General features: G+C 36.4%; 1 protein-coding gene and 2 pseudogenes across 1 annotated transcript; 1 reads left to right on the top strand and 2 right to left on the bottom strand.

Annotated features, from left to right (window-relative positions):
* Positions 1–3,607: 3,607 nt before the first annotated feature.
* On the bottom strand, positions 3,608–5,354 carry LOC111777777 (annotated as a pseudogene).
* Positions 5,355–11,531: 6,177 nt separating this feature from the next.
* On the top strand, positions 11,532–11,897 carry LOC111777776 (uncharacterized mitochondrial protein AtMg00810-like). The gene has a single exon (XM_023657491.1). The coding sequence runs from the start codon at positions 11,532–11,534 to the stop codon at positions 11,895–11,897; it is 366 nt and encodes a 121-aa protein (XP_023513259.1).
* Positions 11,898–13,596: 1,699 nt separating this feature from the next.
* The window catches only part of LOC111777775, a 9,398-nt pseudogene continuing 1,479 nt past the window's right edge, over positions 13,597–21,515 (bottom strand).

Genomic DNA, 21,515 nt, shown 5'->3' with positions numbered 1-21,515 from the left:
CTCGAGTCGCTCATTTATGCAAGGACCAAGAAGTGATCAGGGAGGATATTCACTTGTTCCAAATCAAATTAAATGGGACAAGTTACTAATCCTCGAGTCGCNTGTTCCAATCAAATTAAATGGAATAAATTACAAATCTTGGAGTAAATCATTTATGCAAGGACCAAGAAGTGATCAGGGAGGATATTCACTTGTTCCAAATCAAATTAAATGGGACAAGTTACCAATCCTCGAGTCAATCATTGCGGTCTATTTCTGAGTTTTGCATCTTTCTTGGAAATTCAATAATTTCTTAAAAGTCTAAAAATGCAAACCAATCAAAGACGGTCTATTTTTTACGGATATTTCCACTACTGCGAAGACCAAAGTGTTGTTGACCTACACTCTTTTCTCAAATACAACTCGGGTGTTATTGACCTACACTCGTAAAGACAAGTTGGATGTGATTGACATATACTCTCCAACTTGAAAGAGAGTGTTGAGATATATTATTTATGGAATATATCTGAGATATTATATTTTAATATTCTTTATTTATGATTTGATTTACAGTATATTTTATTTTATTGTCAGTATTTAATTATTTTATATTTTACTCATTTGTTGCTAGTTGTATCTTATTTAAAGGATATTAATATCAATACACACCTTACCAATTCCAATTCCAATTCTATTTCTATTTCTCATTCTTAACAATGCACCATATTTTTATTATGTGATATGACTATATGATGTATGAATTATGTGACTGTTTATGCTATGAAACGTAATGGGTTATGTTGACTGTTGACTGTTTATGATATGTGAAGTTATGAATGATATGCTAGTAATATATGCCATGCAAATGTTAATCAATGCCATGGATACACGTAGTATTANTTTATGTAATATGCCATGTAATGTAAGTCATGTGAGATGCCATGTGATGTAAGAAACGTAAATGCGATGTTAGCACTGCTTATGTAATGCCATGTTAAATATGTTAAGGGACCTCATGCATATATGTATGTCACGTGCATCAGGATTCTTCACCTTTATGACGAAAGAATGAATTACGATATTTATGTTCGCCATGATAGCATGCGGGCCTTTTCTATTCTGTGGTGTCCGGCAACGTGTAACATGTGTGCTCGACCAAGTCAGACTTAGAGGATTTGTATACGAGCCCGCCTGGTGGGTCTATGTATGCGTACATGGGCCGTGTGTGAAGGAGTACCACACACCCAACCCTACCAAGAATAGAAAAGCGCCCAAGGCTATGAAAAGTTTATGAAAAGTTAGGTCCCGCTCATATGTTGCATGTGTTTGCATTCCTAACCCCAACAGTGGGGTGACTTACTGAGTATTTCATAAAATACTCAAGCCACGTGCTACCTACATTTTTCAGGTAAAGGCAAGGTGCCAATGTACGGTTGACGGCGGAGCTGAGGACACCATGAAAGTTGGAGAGGGGATATTTTTAGGAGTTTACGTTTATTTGACTATTTTAAGTTATATATTGAGTATTGTTTTATTTAGATTTATTTTGAATTCACTTATTGAAGGTTCATTTTAAGAGATAGGTTTTGTCTGATTTATGAATGTTTATGAAAGACTCTAGTGTGCTTTTTCCAAGGTTATTTATGATTAGCTTTCGTGTAATGAATTATGCATGCATGGGTGACGTCACTAATTAGGTTTAGAAAATTAGGGGCGTTACAGGCATAGTTTGAATACCTATGCCCAAGACTTCATATGTTCCAAGCGGCATGGTCTGAATACCTATGCTCAAAGCTTTATACGTTCTAAGCAGTGTAGTCTAAAAACCTACATCTAAGACTTCTTATATTGCAAGCGATGCAGCCTGAGTCATGAACATACGGTATCGTGGGAGGTCTTAGGAGTTTCTTGAGTTTTTGAATTTGAGGACCTTGGTCCTTTATTCTTGAGTGGTTTTTAGCATTCTACATTGGTAGGTGTAGAGCTTGGGTAGTATTTTCCTTAGTTTATAATTTATAAGATTTATAATTTCTAGAACCATAAGTTGATTAATAAATTCTTAAGCTCCAAGTAAATTAGTAACTCAAAATGTCTTGGAGTTATAATGAGTTCTTTAGACAATTCTAGAAGAGTCTTGAGTAAGAGTTAATTGGAATGAAGTGTTTCTTAGACCCTTTATTGGGTTAGGTTTATGTTTGTTCAAATCAACTTGAAATCTTGAACAAATAGGGTGTTTAGACTTTGGAATACCTTAAAAGGTCCTATGAATACTTTGGTCGTTTTACTCTCTAATTCTTGGTTTAATCTCTAAACCTGTTCCAACAGTACCTATTACAATAACTTTCAAACTTTACCAAGTCAAACCTATTACAAAGTTTTATAATTTTAACATGTCATAATATGTTAGAATTAAAATTTGATGGGCAGCATAGTGCATAGTTCATATAGTGGGTAATTTTAATGTAACTTAAATCTCGAGCAATTTGATCCCTTGAGAGTCTTAACACACATTTCTTAGTATTTTTTTTTTTCATATTTCCTTAAGTCGTATAGAAATCCAAGTGATTCCTATATAAGTATTTCTTAAAAAATGTCCAAAATGGCTATTTACCTCTTCGTCAACGTTTGGAAACTCCGTTTACGAGCTTCTAATATCCAAATTACTTCAATTTTTTTTTTTGATAGAATCCTTATGGTGTTTAGTTTCCGAAGCCATAAAATCTTAACTGATCTTTCTCCTTCACCTTCTTTAACTGTAAAAGAGAAATACTCCGTTAACTTGTCTTGGGAGAGATTAGGGACTAATTTTGCTTAGGATGATTAAATTTATTGAGTGTAAAAATGGATCAAGGCTGACACCAGACTCCGTTAACGGATCTCTAGAGACTACATGGGTAGTTGTCAAGGTGAGAGCTTCTATTGAGCGTAGGGATAACTTGGTACAGACTTTGCAGGTAGAGGATTCATGAAAGTTGCCCATAGTGAATGTGGTAACGACCCTAGGCCTCAATAGGATTTGAACATGGAAAGGAACTGTACAAAACTTTGAGGACTTTCTAGGAGTTCAGATAGCTAAACTAGGCTCGACCTTCCAAGAGCTTAGTGAAAAGTCCATAGTAATTTATTAGGTTAAAGGTTGCGATGAGAGCATACAAGAAAGTTGCTTGGGGAGTAATTTTTTTATAATCATCTCTTTCTTTTCCTTTTCAGGTGATTGACACTACTGATCAAGATGGAGAGTACTCGAGCTACATTGTTAGAGAGGATTGCTGACTTGAGGCGTCAGTTCTATCTGTTTCCTTTGGATTGTCACTTATAATCATTTGGTATCCCACCCATATTTCCTACATAAATATCTTGAATAGCGCTTGTTTAAAATTGTTTTTCGGAATTTGACTATAGTGTGGTATGTTTTTAACTTCCACAAAATTTTACTTAATTTTGTGCTTTTAAACAGTACAATTGACAATTTAAAGACGTAACGGACATATATTAGACATTTGAAAGATACATTAGACACGAAAATATAAATAGACACAAACTTATAATTAAACTAGTCGTTTAAGCTCTTAGTTCGTCCAAAGAAATACCATCCATTAACTTTGGTGCGTAAATTCGAACCGGAGTTCTATGGACCATCGGTTCCACATCCAACTTCATCAACCACTCGTGCCACATCCATAATGGCATGAAATTTAGCCATAAACCTTTCCATGGCATGAGCAGGCAAGCACATGGTACCATAATTCCCTTTTCTCCTTTTTTGTTCATGAAAGGTATACAAAAGCTTATCGTACCAAGAATAATTCCCAACCCTCTTGTTGTAAGTCCACCAAAAATGGCCTTTTCCCATTCAAAGTCGACCTCATCAAACCCAACTCTCGTTAGGTCTGATACTATGTACGACCCAGTTGTAGTGAAATGGGATCGTCCTCTGATCACTATAAGAGACCTTACGTATTCCTTCGTCATCTTAGCTTAGCCTTCCTAATCAATTCTACCGCATATCTTAGTGGGTTCCTACAAAGCATTGCGGCGGTGGTGAGCTGGGCAGGAAAAACAAAAGCATTACCATAATACCCTAACGGCAAAGAGTTGATCTTGGAGCGTAGATTCATGATACAAAGAAAGCGCACTTCCTCTTCTGGACTAAGTTGAAGGGCTATGGTACGAAGGCGCCAAACATATGCTGTGATGAGCTCGAAGGTGGAACAGTGGCGAGGGTGGTTGGGTAAAGTATGACGAAGGGTGGTGATATGGAGGGGACTAAAGAAGATGAAGTGATGGGCCATGTTGTCTATTGGGATGAGAGCGCCCTTGCTGATAGCAACATGATCATATTCACGATGATGACAAGTGATTCTGGGAGGGTCCCTTGCATATAAAAGAGCTCTTTGTCATATTGGAAAAATCGATGGAGCGAAAGCTCCACGAGCTATCTCCGCTATAGCCTTCATAAATTGGACAAGGCCGAACCATCGACCATTGTATGATGAAGAGGAAGACGAAGACGAAAATTGAAGAGCATTGTCAAATTGTTCCAAGGTTACATCTGCATCTGCTTCAATAAACAAGATTCCTTCGCCGGTACATTCTACAAATAGCTTTCTTCCAGGCCCTTCTCTTAATCTTCCTGCAAAAGGATAGTACAACATCAACGTCTTTGTAATTGCTTCCTTTATTATCTTTACGGGGTCTGTCCCCTCTAAACTTGGATTATGTTCATAGAAATTCAATATTAGAATATAAAATCTGAAACTTTCTTGATCATCCATGTCAGAGAGTTGTTTAAATTCATGAGGTGTAGGGTTTGCTGGAGCAATCAATTCTGATTCGCATCTTCGTACTTTGAAGGTAAAATCAATAGTCGACATGGCTGCCACGGTGAGTGAGGGGATATGAATTGATATTTGAAGAGAGAATATAATTGGGAGTGTTTGGATGAAAAATGCATTATTTAAAAAGACATGAAGAAGCTAAAAGTGGAAAGGACAAAACCCATACACAACTTATACCGCACGTGACAATAAGTGACCACAAATTTGAATAATAATAATAAAAAAAAGGTAATCCCTAGTCACCGGCTATAAAACTCAAGTTTGGATTGGATTGGCTCATTCATAGAAATCAATGGCACGGAGCCCGAGAAAAGTTTGTGTTTTAGCTTCATTTTCTTTCGAGTTCGATGTTGATAATTTACGATTCATTACATCTGACTTTGTCATGCAGTCGATATAATCACATTTAGCCTCATCATAGTCGAGTTGTGTTAAGGATGCATTAGAGGAACTCCCATCTAGCCTCTGCGAGGTTTTGCTAGGGTTAAGGAAGCACCAGAGAAGATAGGATGTAGGGACTTTAGTGACACCGTTCATACTGTTACTAGGCCTATTAAACTTCTTGATTCTTCCTTGATGTGGAAGTTGACAAGGCTCTTACAGGTGTTTAAGCGGTTTAGTCCTCATCTTACATTTTTAAGGACGGTCGGGATTAACTCCTTGGGCCTATTCCAACTTTTGAAAGCACTCAAATCTAGACTTTTGATTGTTGCTCACAAACTTAGGGTGCTCGATCTACTGGAAATATATTGACTTGAGTTATTGTGAAAAGTGCACTAGCTCTAGTGTTCTAATTGTAACTTTGTTCATTCGTGCATGCTTTGTAGGGAAGATAATCATATTGATCAACTAAGGCATATAATGCATAATCTAATCATTCATGTTAGCTGAAAAGGAGATAACGTCCATCAAACACCCCGAGCACATATCACAATATCTTATCCTTCTTTCTAGCACAATAGAAAGCATTAAAATCCGCATGCATATTAAATTCTCTATCTTAGCGCATTCTCGTAATTTGTCATACCAAACATTGTACACCTTTTCAAATTTTGTCATCGTGACATTTAGCACATGTAAGTTGGCAGTTTTTAAGTCGTGTTAGGTCACGGACCCAATTGTTCTCGTGCCAACACGTGGCTTGATCCTATACGTTTTCCGCTTTTGAATTTTGCTGCAATGTGTCCTCATTCCTCCACCCGATGGCTCACACGTGTCATCTACATTTCATCTTCAACATGATCTTCAAAAATCATCACTTTTTTTTTTTTTGCCTTTTCCTAACTCTTTTTGATTTTTGTATGTTTTTCTACCATCTTTCCAACCAAAGCTCTCTCTTTCATGAAATCACAATGTGTGAAATTCTTTCTAGAATAAAGTAGTCGATTTACAAAAACTAACTCTACACAAATCTCTCATATATGAAGAAAACCGTAAAAAAAATCATCTTGAGAGGGGTCGATGGACCATAAAGATATACTTAATATCTGACTGACATGCATAGTCGGTCCCGTAGACATCTACTCCATTGTTGTGGAAGGCTCACTAATTAACCTTCCACAACAATGTCCAAAAAGAGACATCATAGTGTCCTATGAGTTACGACAAGAATGCGTCTCAATCCAGGATACTAGTTGTTCACTACCCACGCAAATTTAACTTACTAAATACGAGATTATGAAATTGAATTCACTCAAAGCTAAGATAAATCATCGAGTAGATCTGCACGGTGCAAAAAATGGGTGAATTTCCTCTAGACTTGGATTTGTGAGAAGTAAAACAATCACCCAACTTTGATGCCTTCCAGCAATTTAGACAACTATAGAATTAGGCTCGAACTTCCTAGAGTCTAGAAAAAAGTCCGTAGTAACTTACTATAATTTAAATGCCATAAAAGCTTACAAGAAAATTATTGAATATTTTTATACTTTTACCAAATAACCAAAATTGACTTTTATTTTTTTTATTTTTTTTAATAAATGGTTCCATGAAAGTGGACATTGTTGAGAGTTTTGGAATAAAAACAAAAGAAATATAAAAGCAAGGAAAAAAAGAAAAAAAAGAAAAAAAAAGAAAAAAAGAATCTAGGTACCTTTTGCACATTTTCATGGATGGAACTCGACTTTGTTTAGGGAGGTGCGTAATTATAAATTCAAATAAATGTATGACCGTGTATAAGGGAGCTGTGCAATTAAAGAGAGAGTTGTCTCGTCACATGAGTCTCTTTGTATTTAGTGGTCTTTGCATTTATTTGAATTTATATCTCGAACTCATTTTTCGTTTGTAGATAACTTTAATAGCACTGATGTTATATTAGATTTTGAATATATTTATATTTATCTTTATTTTATTTGCTTTAGTTTTTGTCTTTTTCTTCCTGGCTCGAATTCGAGTCATAACATGGTTGATTTTATATTTTACAAAATTTTATTATACTTTTACTTTAATTTTATTATCTTTGGTCTTGTCATTTTGTTCTTCATGGTCTGAGATTCAAAAATAGGCGTTGATGTAAGTGTGATGGATTTACACATTGGTATCAAAATAGGCATTGATGATGTTGTTAGGGGTATGGAGCCTGATATTTATAACTTGGTCAACGGTTATATCGATAAAACTATACTTAGTAAAGCTATATATGGTAAAGCTATATCCGGTAAAGCTATATATGGTAAATAGCTATATATAGTAGATGGCTAAATCTGGTAAAGCTATATATAGTAAACTATACCATATATATAAGCTTTGAAAATGTACTTTTCTATTCTCTGTACTCCCTCTTGTTGTACATACCTGAAGTCATCAATACAAAATCCTTTTAGCCAGAGTTCTCCTTGCAACTTTTCTCTATCCTTTTTTTTTGTGTTCATCTAGATCGAGCGTGTGCGTTGTTGTGCGATCCTAACAACTGGTATCGATCCTAACAGATGTTATCTCTGAGTTGAAAAGCAGAGCGTTAATGATAAGCATCCCCAAAAAAAAAAACACTCAACTCATTTTGCAAATGATGTTCGTAAGATTGGAGAATTGGTAGTGAGGACAATGGAGAAAGTTGGAAGGGCTGCGTGATTACTGTTTCTGATGGGAATAATCTGAAAAATAAATTGGAAGTGGCCAAAGGAATGAAGGAAGTAATGTGATACCATTTATGACAACCAAATAAGTGGCTCTATTATTGGTTTGGTTGGATGAATTGCATTATGGTTGATGACGGATATCCTGTGTTACAATCGCACTCCTATGACAGCAGGACAATAATTGTGTGACACTTGTTCTAGCCTAGTGAACAAATTAGTCGTAAAAATTTCAAACTTTGCGGACAACGTTAGCGTATGCTCGAGCCTCAAGTTTGGAAGAAATGTTTTGAAAAATGAGAAAAAGTAAATACGTTGAAGACAATTGGAAAAAAAGTAATGTTATAATCTAAAAATGATTAGGCAACAACAACGACTTTGGTAGCATATAACCCGGGTAAGAGGAAGAGACAACTAGTCATGTCCCCTATAGTACATTCTGGGGGCAATTTAGCCGTGGTGCAAACATGATTTTGGTGAACAGTCATACACTCCCATGTTGACACAACATGAAATGGTAAAAATCTATCTAAGATGAAAGCATGTAAAAGGAGTTTGGAATGGGCATGTGACCATAAACATTATGCCTGGACAAGTATGACCATGACACCATATGGCCCCTGCACACGTCATATGTATGCTTGATATGTCGAGTTATGCTATATTATTCAATGTTCTATTATGTCACGTCACGTCACGTTATGCTATGATAAGTTATGATAAATCTATGCTATTTGTGATCCTCCTATGTTGTGTAATATTTTTATATAATGGATAATCTATTATGCATAGACCTCCCTAAACCATGCCAGGAAAGTTATGTTGTATTTTAGAATGTAGAGAAATTTTGGAAGCATAATTCACAGACTTATTATGTTATAAATAAATGAAGGTTTGTCTTGTATCATACATTGTTCCATGATTATAAGTTATGAAGACCTCATGCATATTTGTGTGTCGTGTGCATTGTGATACTTCTCTAATATGACGAGTACGGACGCAGATGCTACGACTTATGAAATTCAGCATTTATGTTCGTCATGATGTTATGCGAGTCCTTTCCCTCAATGGTGTTCGATAAGAGCCCGTTAGCGAGGTCAGACCCCATGGGTGTGCGAGCTCACCTGGTGGGTTCATGCTCGCACGTATGGGCCATATGTAATGAAGTACTGCACGTCTAACCTTCTCCAGACCGAAAAACTACGTAAGGTCATGCTATGTTAATGTTAAAAGAATAGATCCATATTGCATGTGTTTATGTTTTCTAACCTCAATAATGGAGTTACTGGGTATTAGTTGAAATAGTCCATAAGTAATTATTGCCAAATAATTACAATTCCACCTAAACTTTTAATTGCCGATTATTAAACCCCCAAATTTGGTATAAAATAGTGGGGTTATTCGCCATGTTGCATGTGTTCTCTCTCTCTCTCTCTCGATTTTTCTCTCCATTCTTCGTTGCAAGTACACGAGGGTGTCTAGGAGTGTTGGCTGAAGGTGGGTGAGAGCGTCCTGAAGCGCTTGGCGATCCATGAGGGTCTGGGTCGTGTGGAGTGTGAGAATTCCGACGGTCGCTGAAATTCTCGCGTCCTCCGGCGACTTTGGCAATTTTTTTTTTATAATTATAACAGGACGTCACATATGATATGTTGAAGACATGCTCGGAATATGTTATGTGACTATTAGGATATATGATCTGTTATGTGTATGATGTGGATTGTTATGTCTGAAAGCATGAAAACATTATGAAATGATATATGTGCGTCGTGAATGATATGATATGATTGACATGCAAAACAACGAACTAGCATGAAATACAACCTCGCATATGGATGAAAGATGATATGATAAACGATATGAGAAATGATATGATTAAATGATAAATGATATGATAAACGATACGAGAAATGATATGATTAAATAATATGATATGGAGGAAGACAATAGCGAGGTTGTATTAAATGATAGTAAAAGTGAAAAAATGTTGATACCTCATGCATTATTGTGTACTCATGCATCGGGAGATACTCCTTATCCTTCACAATAGTACGGACGCGTACGCTACGAGGTAGGGAACGATCATTATATTTATCATAATGTTCCCGTGACAGTCGCTATTCCTAACGGGTGTCTAGCATTAACAGCTATCAGAGAATGTTTGTTCGACCAGAAAGACCCGGGAGTAATTGGTCCACATATGTCTGTATGAATCAACTCGAGAGGTTGTTTAGCCCAAAGTTCAGCCTTCTTTTGAAACGAGGTTCTCACATGCTTGCTGAGCATGCATTCTTCACAAAATTTTCCTTTGTAGTCCATGTTGGGTAGCCTGTGCACCATATTCTTTTTCGCTAACTTTTTTAGGCTGCCATGATGTAGGTGACCAAAGCGGAGATGCCACAACGATGTCTTGTCTTCTACGTCGACTTGCAAACATTTTTCTCGTATGCTTCTTAAATTCACTTTGTACATCTGATTTTTTCCTATCCGACTCGAACAACCAAACGCCCTTGCTTGTCCTTCAAGTGTAGCAGCCAGTCTTTTTAAGAATATCGAGTAACCTTTCTCTGTAAGTTGCCCCATACTCAATATGCTGGTCTTGAGGTCTTGTATGTAATAAACATCTTGGATTTATCCTATTAAGCCATCCTTTTGCAAGTAATGAACCATACCTCGATCTTTAACTTCCACATTTGAAGCATCTCCAAATGACATATGACCATCTTCTATCTTTTGCATCTTTTTGAATAGGTACTCATGACCACACATATGGTTGCAGAGGTACCACAAAGTGTTTGATGTTGTCTTCATTTTGAGCCAAAACACTCTATTTTTTCTGGTGTGAGTGGAGAGACAAAACACTCTATTTTTTTCTGAAGAAACACTTTTCTATTACTTCCATGTTTTAGGTCTTTTTCTCTACTTCTTCACGGTAGAAAGAACAATCTATTTATAAGAATTCATAAGCTCTTCTAAAACTTAAATAATAAAAATTAATTATAGCCATCAAAACGCCATTATCTCCTATAACAACTCTTGACCTTCCATCTACAAGACTTCTAGGTCTTTCACTTTTCTACTAGCTTCTGAATTTAAAACCCACTAAAGAAAATAATATTTAATGTTTATTCAACATCATCATACACAAGCCCATTTATTTGAAGTGGGTGTTTAAGTTGAAGAAGAATAGTGAAAGAAATGTCATCAAACATAAAGCAAGATTGATTCTGAGGAGGTTTTTGCGCCTGTGGTCAGACTGCTCAACACGGGTGGGAGGTCCATCATTTGGACGTCAAATCAACATTTCTAAACGGTGATCTCTAAGAAGAAGTGTATGTTGCCCAACCTAAAAGGTTCCTCATCAAAGTCAAAGAACACAGAGTGTACAAGTTGTCAAAGACCCTCTACGGTTTACGACAAGCACCAAGGGCGTGAAACGTACATTGGACAAGAGCTTAAAGAGTCTAAAGTTCATGAAGTGCTCACAAGAAGAAGCTATGTATACAAGAAACAATGAGACTGAAACACTCATAGTTGACATGTACATTGGTGACCTGATCGTCACTAGTACAAGTGTGGAAGCCGTCAAAGAGTTCAAGCAACAAATGATGAAAGAATTTGAGATGATGATCTCGGATTACTCATGTACTACCTTGGTATTGAAGTGAACCAAATGAAAGATTGTATCATGTTAAAGCAATCAGACTATGTTAAGAAGTTGTTGCAGCAATTTAAGATAACAAAGTGCAACCCGACCAAGTATCCCATGGAAACAAAGTTACAACTCGGAAAAGATGCTGAAGAAAATTTGGTGAATTCCACTAAGTATAGGCGTGTCATTGGAAGTCTAAGGTACTTGACTCATACTCGTCCAGATCTTTCATATGTTGTTGGAATAATGAGTAGCTACATGGAAAAGCCCACCATGATGCACCATCAAGTGGTTAAGCACATTCTTCACTATGTGAAGGGAACCACAAGCTATGGGTTGAAGTATCAAAGAGGATGAGGTCTTGAAGAACCTAATCGGTTTTACCGATAGTGATTTTCTGAAGACGTTGATGATAGAAAAAGCATCACAGGAATGACGTTTTATCTCCATGGAAATTTGATCTCTTGGCAATCTCAGAAGTAGCAAACTGTGGCACTATCTTCATGTGAGGCCGATTTCATGGGAGTACTGCAGGGTCGTGCCAAGCATTGTGGCTGAGAAATTTATTGAGCGAAGTGACTAGAAGTAAACTAAAGCCAACTCTCTACGTTGACTACAAATCTGCAATTGCAGTCATGAAGAACCCGGTATTTCACGGACGCAGTAAACATATTGACACTCACTTCCACTTCATCCGTGAGTGTGTTAAGAAGAGACAAATCGTTTTGGAGTTTGTATGCACTAGAGAGCAACATTCATATATTCTAACCAAGGCCCTAGCAAGTCTACATAGGAGATTGTGAGCTAATAAACTTGAGCTAGTTAAAAAAGTTACCAACTTATGGAGTAATCTTAGTAAAATTGTTATTAGACTTAGTAGAATAAGTCACTAACTTATGAAGCAACTATAGCAGAATTGGTAGTAGTGGCTAAGGTGTGAACCAAATTTTGTTTAACCTTTGTGTTTTGATTAGGAAGATTGTTAGTAGTGGTTCTTAACTTGTGGAGAAATTTTAGGAAGCAACATGCTTTTTTTTTTTCACACCAACCTAACAACAAAAGAGAATGAAAAGGCAAGTGCTTAAGATTAATTTGTTTCAAAAGCTCTCTCCCCTCCCGTTAAGAACACTACTAACAATCTTCCTAAAGAACAAAGTATGGTCCACAACCATAAAACTTGGTCTACAATTTGGAAACTACTACCAATTCTAGCTCTCTCCCCTCAAGTTAAGAACCACTACTAACAATCTTTCTAATTAAAGCACAAAGCCTTGTCCACAACCACAAAACTTGGTCTACAATTAAAGCCTTGTCCACAACCACAAAACTTTAACTACAGCCAATTCTCATATAGTTGCTTTATAAGTTAGTAACTTGTTGTACTAAGTCTACAAACAATTCTCCTAAAGTTACTATATAAGTTGCTCAAGTTTATTAGCTCACACTTGAGTGGTCCTACTGTGTAACAGCCCAAGTCCCTCTGATACCATTTGTAACAACCCAATTCTACCATAGTACATATGTCATTTTTGGGCTTTCTCTTTCGGGCTTCCACTCAAGGTTTCTAAAACGCGTCTGCTTGGAAGAGGTTTCAACACTCTTATAAAGAATGTTTCGTTCTTCTCTCCAACCGATGTGGAATCTCACATACTGCTTGAAGTGTTGTGCCAACGACTTTGGAGGATAGCCCCAAAGGGATTGCGCTGAGGTTTAGCATGCAGTTGGAGTTGAAGTTATGGTTGATTTCCACTATAATTAAGTTCAATCCAAAGGTTAGTATGATTTAATTATCTCTTGTGCACATGTAGAAATGATATTTCAAAATGGTAGGTTACGGTTTACATGCATTGAAAGGTAGAGGCTACCCATAATAAACTTTTGACAATTATTTTTACGTGTGCATGAGTTAATTAATTGCACTATAAGGGTCAATAGAATTTTGTTTGCAATTAGTTGGTCTAAGATTTTTGAGAACTTAGACACAAGCTTAATTCGAAATTAAACTAGTTTACCCTCTTAGTTCGTCCAAAGAAATATCTTCCATTAGCTTTGGGTTCTATGGACCATCGGTTCCACATTCAACTTCATCAACCACTTGTTCCACCAAAATGGCACGAAATTCAGCCATAAATCTTTCCATGGCATGAGCACGTAAGCACATGGGTACCATAATTCCCTTTTCTCCTTTTTTTTATTCATGAAAGGTATACAAAAGCTTATCCTACCAAGGAAATTCCCAACCCTCCAGTTGTAAGTCCACCAAAAATGGCCTTTCCCCATCGGAAGTCGATCTCATCAAACCCAACTCTTGTTAGGTCTGATACCATGTACGACCCAGTTGCAATGAAATGGGATCGTCCTTTGATCACTATAAAATCTACCACAGACCTTACGTATTCCTTCGTCATCTTAGCCTTAGCCTTCCTAATCAATTCTACAGCATATCCTAGTGGTTCCTACAAAGCATTGCGGCGGTGGTGAGTTGGGCAGGAAAAACAAAAGCATTACTATAATACCCTAATGACAAAGAGTTGATCTTGGAGCGTAGATTCATGATGCAAAGAAAGCGCACTTCCTCTTCTAGACTAAGTTGAAGGGCTATGATATGAAGGCGCCAAACATAGGCTGTGATGAGCTCGAAGGATGAAAAATGGCGAAGGTGCATGGGTAAAGTTTGACGAAGGGTGGTGATTTGGAGGGAACTAAAGAAGATGAAGCGATGGGCCATGTTGTCTATTGGAATGAGAGCGCCCTTGCTGATCGCAACTTGGTCATATTCACGATGGCGACAAGCAATTTTGGGAGGGTCCCTTGCAAATAAGAGAGCCCTTTTCCATAGTGGAAAAATAGATGGAGCAAAAGCTCCACGAGCTATCTCCGCTATAGCCTTCATGAATTAGACAAGGCCGAAACCATCTGTCATTGTATGATTAAAACGGATAGCAAAAATGAAACCACCACACTTGAGTCGTGTCACCTACAAGACCAATATAGAAACAAAAAGTCAACTCGATTATTAAGTATAGATGTATAAATTTGAATCTCAATTGTATAAACGGGTAAGAAAAAACAACCTTAAATTAAAAAAAAAAATATCAAAGAAAAATGCTATACGTACCTGAATGAGCAATAATGGAGAATTAACGATCGCATCAGAGTTTGGAACATTGTATATAACATTTTCCAACCATAAAGATGAAAATAGAAATCGAAGAACTTCGGCAAATTGTTCCAAGGTCACATCAGTATCTGCTTCAATGAACAAAATCCCTTCACCCGTACATTCTACAAATAGCTTTTTTCTCGACCCTTCTCTTAGTCTCCCTACCAGAGGATAGTAAAACACTAACGTCTTTGCAATTGTTTCCTTTATTATCTTTACTGGGTCTCTTCCATCTAAACTTGGATTATGTTCATAGAAATTTACTATTGGAATTTGAAATCTTAAACTTTCTTGATTCAGAAAGCTGCTTAAACTCATGGGGCGTAGAGTTTGCTGAAACAATCAATTCTGATTCACATCATCGTACTTTGAAAGCAGGTTCCAGTGATTGAGCTGAATATCCTGCTGCTTTACCTTGTGTTTGAGGGAATAAAGAGGTGGAGAGTCAATTCCTTGCAGCAGCGACTGAACCAAAGCAGCAGCTAATTCTCCGGCCCTACCCTTCTATTCCCTTCCCGAATTTCAGTCGGTAAAGTAATTTGACGGTCTCTTCTCTTTGCACTGACGACCGAATTGGATTTCACTCCTCCTTCTTTATTCAAACTCAACGTAAAACATATATATTCTTTTCCTTCAAAGTCATTCGTCGTACTTTGAAGGTAAAGTCCATAGTTGACTTCGTTGCCATTAGAGAGACTGTGAGTGAGGGGATAAAAATTGATATTTGAAGAGAGAGGTATGGCGAGAATATATTTGTGAGTGTTTGGATGAAAAATGCAGTATTTAAAAAGGCATGGAAGAAGCTATATGTGGAAAGGACAAAACCAATAGGCAAGTTATAGGGCAAGTGACAATAAGTGATCACAAATTTGAATAATAATAATAAAAAAAAAGTAATCCTTAGTGGTCGGCTATAAAAATCAAGTTTGGCTTGGCTCATCTCATAGAAATCAGTGGCACGGAGCCCGAGAAAAGTTTTGTATTTTAGCTTCATTTTCTTTCGAGTTCGATGTTAAGAATGCATTAGAGGAGATAGAAGGTAGAGACTTTAGTGATACCATTCATACTGTTACTAGGCCTATTAAACTTTTTGATTCTTCCTTGATGTGGAAGTTGACAAGATTCTTGGGGGTGTTTAAGCGGTTTAGTCCTCATCTTACATTTTGAAGGACGGTCGAGATTAATTCCTTGGGGCTATTCCAACTTTTGAGAGCACTTAGATCTGGACTTTTGATTGTTACTCACGAACCTAGGGTGCTCGATCTATTCACTTGGTTCTTTCATCAAAGTTCAAAGTTTTCTGCCAACTTTCCGACGAAATTATTTTCATCTTATTCAATTAACTATATAAATAAATAAATGCTCCCAACCAAAGCTCTCTCTTTCAACACGAATTCACCTCGAAGTTCCTTTACGAAAGATGTGTGAATTTCTTTCTAAAATAACTTAGTCAATTTTCAAAAACTAACTCTACAGGAATTCACAGATATGAAGATTCTATAAAAAAAAACTTGAATCCTTAAACTTTTCCGCCTAAATGTCCTCAACCTTTTGAACTGTAAAACCATCCTGAGAGGGGTCGATAGACCATAAAAATAGATTTAGTAACTGACTGACATGCATGGTCGGTCCCCTAGACGTTTACTCCATTGTTAACCTTCCACAACAGTGTCCAAAAAGAGACATATCATATTGTCCTATGAGTTATGATAAGAGCGCACCTCAATCCACGATATTAGTTGTTCACTATCCAGACAAAGGAAACTTACTAAATATGAGATTATGAAATTGAATTCACTCAAAAGTTAAGATAAATCATCGAGTTGATCTGCGCGGTGCAAAAAAATTGGTGAATTACCTCTAGACCTATAATGGGTTTGTGATATGTAAAACAATCACTCGAAACTTTGATGCCTCCGCAGCAATTTAGATAACGGTAGGATTAGGCTCCAACTTCCTAAAGTCTAGAAAAAATTTCGTAGTAGTTTACTAAAATCGAATGCAATAAAAGGTTACAAGGCTTGCTAAGTTATCTCATTTTATACTTCTCTTTCAAGTGTTTATTTACTGCCGGTCTAGGGAAGAATTCTAGAGCTGCACAGTGATAGTGATGAAGAGGGTTGTCCAAAATCTGTGTACCTCTTTCACATTTTTGATTGATGGAACTAGACATTGTTTAGAGTAGTTGAATTTGAAACAAAACAACATAAAATTTTGAGGATTCGGTGTCGGTTTCACTCAATCACCTATTTATGAATGAACTGATCTTGATCTTTATTCTGTTCCTATTCAATCATTTTTCTTCCTTTTCCTCTAGGGACGAATTAGCTATTTAGCTTCTTCACTAACGAAAGCATAGGAAATTAATTAGAGTTGATGTCTCTCCCTATTTTTTGGGAGTGAAACCGCTAGACCAATAGGGAGAGGAGTTAAAAGAATCGTAAATAAAAGATAAGATGAAAGCAAATAAAAATACAAAAACATGAAAGAATTTTGAGTGAATTATAAACAAATAACACTATAGGTATGGTTCAAATTAGTTACCAACGAGAGGAACCAGAGTGGGATAGAAATTAATACAAATGTCTACCTACAAAAATACAAACTAATTGATGCTTGTATTGATGCTTTAGGTCGAGTGTTCCTCTCCTAGAGTCATTACCATCATTATAGCGTAATCATTTCTATGCGAAAATTAGCATTTAAACTTATTCATAAAACATAATCTTCATCTTAAAACACTGCTATAGACTTACGTGTTTAAAAATATCTTTAAAATGTCACAATGAAAGACTAAATACAAATAAATAAACATTTAAATTTAAAACATTTTAACCTAGCCTTAGTCTAAGAACATAAATGCATTTACCCTATGCATGTGCCATGGTTTCGAGTTGTGATGTCGTCGTCAGCTGGGTGTCTTGCCTTTACCTAAAATAAAAGTAGCATGTGGGTTGAGTATTTTAAGAAATACTTCAGTAGATGATCCCACTATTTAGGTTAAATGCAAACACATACAATTTCATGAAGGGTACCTATCATAACAGTCTATTTTGGTACGACGTCTATCCTAATGGGAAATTTGAATGTGTACTAAATTTTTCTACACACGGTCCACACATACGAGTATGGACCCATCAGTTGGTTTGCACATCTCTTGGACCCCTTTTTGGTCGGGCGAGCATTCTCTGGTAGCTGTTGGTAAACATAATGATCATTCTCCTACCTCGTAGCGTATGCGTCCATACTATCGTGAAGGAGAAGCGGTATCACCCGATGCATGAGGCTCCAACATTTTTCCATTTTCATTATCATTTAACACAACTCCACTAGCATATTCTTTCATATCATATCATTTTGTCATATCACTTCTCATATCGTTTATCATATCATTTATCACATCTTTCATGGATATATGCCAGAGTTGTATTTCATGCTAACTCGTCGTTTTGCATGTCAATCATATCATATCATTCGTGTTACACATGCCATATCATAATGTTTTCATGTTTCCAGACATAACATTAACATCATGCACATATCATATCACAAGAATATCAATTCGTTAAATATATCATACCATAACATTATCATATCATTCTCATATCATAACATATATATAAATGTATATATATACACATCATTCTCATGATTATATTGTTCCATATGCATCTTATATGTATCATAATCGTATCGTTTCATAAGCATATCTTTGTCATATCGTCTCCCAAACGTATTCTAGCCATATCGTTTCATGAACGTATTCTACTCATATCGTTTCATGAACGTATCCTAGTCATATCGTTACATGAACGTATTCTAACCACATCATTTTATCAACCTATCATAATAATATTGTTTTCTATACATAACCTAACCATATCATTTCATGAACATATCTTAGTCATATCGTACATTACGCTTATTGCATCCTTCTCGTATCCTATCTCAAAACATATCATCAAACACATCATACCATAACATATACATATCATATCATAGTCACATCGTTTGATAAACAATTCACACATATCAAATATATGACACGTGCAAAACCACGAGGCAAGTATCAACACACAACATCAAATTCTAACCATGCCGATAGTAAGACCACTTACTTGGTTGGCTTTATTTACGTTCCCCCTAGTACGTTTGGATTCCGTTTCTTCAAAGTTGCTCCTCGTATAGTCAAGAGTTGTTTTCTATTTGAACGTCCATCTTATTTACATTAAAACTCACATTTCTACCCTATTAATAATTATGTAACGACCCTAAATTTTCTACTTAACCTAAGGTCGCCACTGTATTCATATTATGAACACTTAATGTGGAAATATTTCATTTAAAACATTATAATAAAATGTGATTTTCGTCTTGCATGTCTCATCTAAAACCTTTAAAAAAACTAATATAAATTAAAATAAGAAGAAAAATAACTTAAGGTAAAGCTACGAAATTGAAATGTAATTAACCTATACTAACATATAGTCTACTAATTCAAAATACGAAACTACTTTAAGTATGTGCTATTGTCTCCTAGTTGTGATGTCATCGTCAGCCGTATAGGGGAGCCTTACCTTTACTTGAAAAATAGAGTAGCACATAACTTGATTATTATAAGAAATACTCAGTATGCGACCCCCTATCCGGATTCAATGCAAGCACATACAATTTCATGAATGAGATCTATCATAATAGTCTATTTTCCTATGGTGGCTATCCTAAACGGGTAATTTGGATGTGTACTTAATTTTTCTACATACGGTCCACACGTGTGATATGGACCCACTAGTCGGTTTGCACAGCTTCTAGGCCCTTTTCTGATTGGGCGGGCATTCTCGGGTAGCTGTTGATTCCAGACACCCATTAAGAATAGCGACCATCACGGCAACATTATGATAAACATAATGATCGTTCCTCTATCTCGTAGCGTACACGTCCATACTATTGTGAAGGAGAAGGGGTATCCCACAATGTATGAGTACACAATAATGCATGAGGTCCTAACATTTTTCCATTTACATTATCATTTAATATAACCCCACTAGTGTATTCCTTCCCGTCATATCATTTATCATATCATTCATGTCACACATATATCATATCATAACGTGTTCATGCTTTTAGACATAACAATCCACATCATGCACATATCATATCATATCATGTCATATATCATAATAGTCACATAACATACCCCGAGCATGTTCTCAAATATCATATCTTAAAATATCATAAACATATTAATTCATCAAATACAACATAACATATCAACCATACTATGAAGATAGTAGGTTGTGACCTCAACACGTATACTGACAAAGTGATGACACTCAAGTTGCACCCATACGACGTGAGGGCCGAGACAAGTAAGTGTCATGATACAATAGAGAAGGACAGTGCATCATCCAACTCACAAAGAGGAATGTACATTAAAGGCAAGCTGAGGCACAAGCAAGGTTGGAGGAAACGATAGTGACATGTCTGTCAAAGATAAGCTTGAAGAAGGTTGGGTAGAGCCTAGAGAAATAATCTCAAATGTCGATGTTTTGTAGCATGCAACTCTGGAGTTAAATTTTTTTATATGAAAGATAAAGCTTATCAAATTTGGTGTTAATCGAACACTTGACAGACGCTCCATGGGGTCATATGACCGCTCACCAAAATCACATTTACTCTAGAGAGATACGAAATGCCTCAAATTTACTATAGGGGAGGCATGATGTTAGCTCTCTTCCACCTCTAGCCCTATGGACTAAGCGAGCTAACTTATGGGCACATACGTGTGTCACATTGTGGGCGAACATTGCGAGACGAGTGTCTCGGACGACACAGGTGATCCGACATTTCGTCCTAGCCCATGTGTCAGAGATTGGTATATGCACCCACTATTGGGCATAGAGTCTATAAATGACATAACAAGGACCCAGATGGATGGATGTTCGAGATGTTCTATTGATATGTATAACACATAGGTTGGTTCTCGATAAAATAAGTCAAGATGGTCGAGTTGTCCCGAGACGTGGAGTGGCCTCAAATGCATGGGTCATGTTCTTGAGAACCAAGATGTTGATGAGATGTGACATTGCTTATGAGAGACCTTAGCCTAGAGTAGAGGCAAGGTGGAGCCAAATGACATAACCTAGAGTTGAGGCGAGTTGGCTAGAGTCACAGAAGATAACTTGCATGCACAAACGACGTGTGTGGCTAAACAAGCTTGAATTTAACATGAGTTGTGTTTGGTTGGCGAAGGAGAACATAACCTAAGGTTCGATGAAATCACAAAAACATGCGAAAAAGTTGAACATTGCTTGAGTTTCTCTTAAGACTTGTCAAGAACCTGTCAAGACTATGACACTGCACGGTTGAAAATGTACGATCGTGTCACAAGGGAGCTATACAGTCAGAGAGGGAGTTGTCCTGTCAGAGTCTCTTTGTATTTTGGGGTCTTAGCATTTATTTGAATTTATATCCAGAACTCATTTTTGGTTTGTAGATAACTTTAATAGCATTGATATTTTATTAGATTTTGAATTGTCTTTTAACTCATGTATTGTGTGTTTTTAAAATTATTTTTTTTACTATTTTTATTTTATTTGCTTTAGTTTTTTTTTTTTCTTTTTCTTCATGGCTCGAATTCGAGTCATAACATGCTTGATTTTATGTTTTAAAATTTTTTATCATACTTTTGTTAGGATCGCACAACAACGCATACGCTCGATCTAGATGAACACAAAAAACAAGATAGAGAAAAGTGCAAGGAGAACTCGGCTAAAAGATTTTTTTTTTTTTTTTTTTTTTTTTTTTTTTTT

This window comes from Cucurbita pepo, chromosome LG16 (genome assembly GCF_002806865.2).
Source record: "Cucurbita pepo subsp. pepo cultivar mu-cu-16 chromosome LG16, ASM280686v2, whole genome shotgun sequence".
Lineage (NCBI taxonomy): Eukaryota > Viridiplantae > Streptophyta > Magnoliopsida > Cucurbitales > Cucurbitaceae > Cucurbita > Cucurbita pepo.
This window is presented reverse-complemented; position numbering and strand designations above follow the sequence as displayed.

What these genes read in the sequence shown, in the direction of transcription:
- LOC111777776 (XM_023657491.1), top strand. Translation starts at nt 11,532, where the DNA reads ATGTACTACCTTGGTATTGAAGTGAACCAAATGAAAGATTGTATCATG.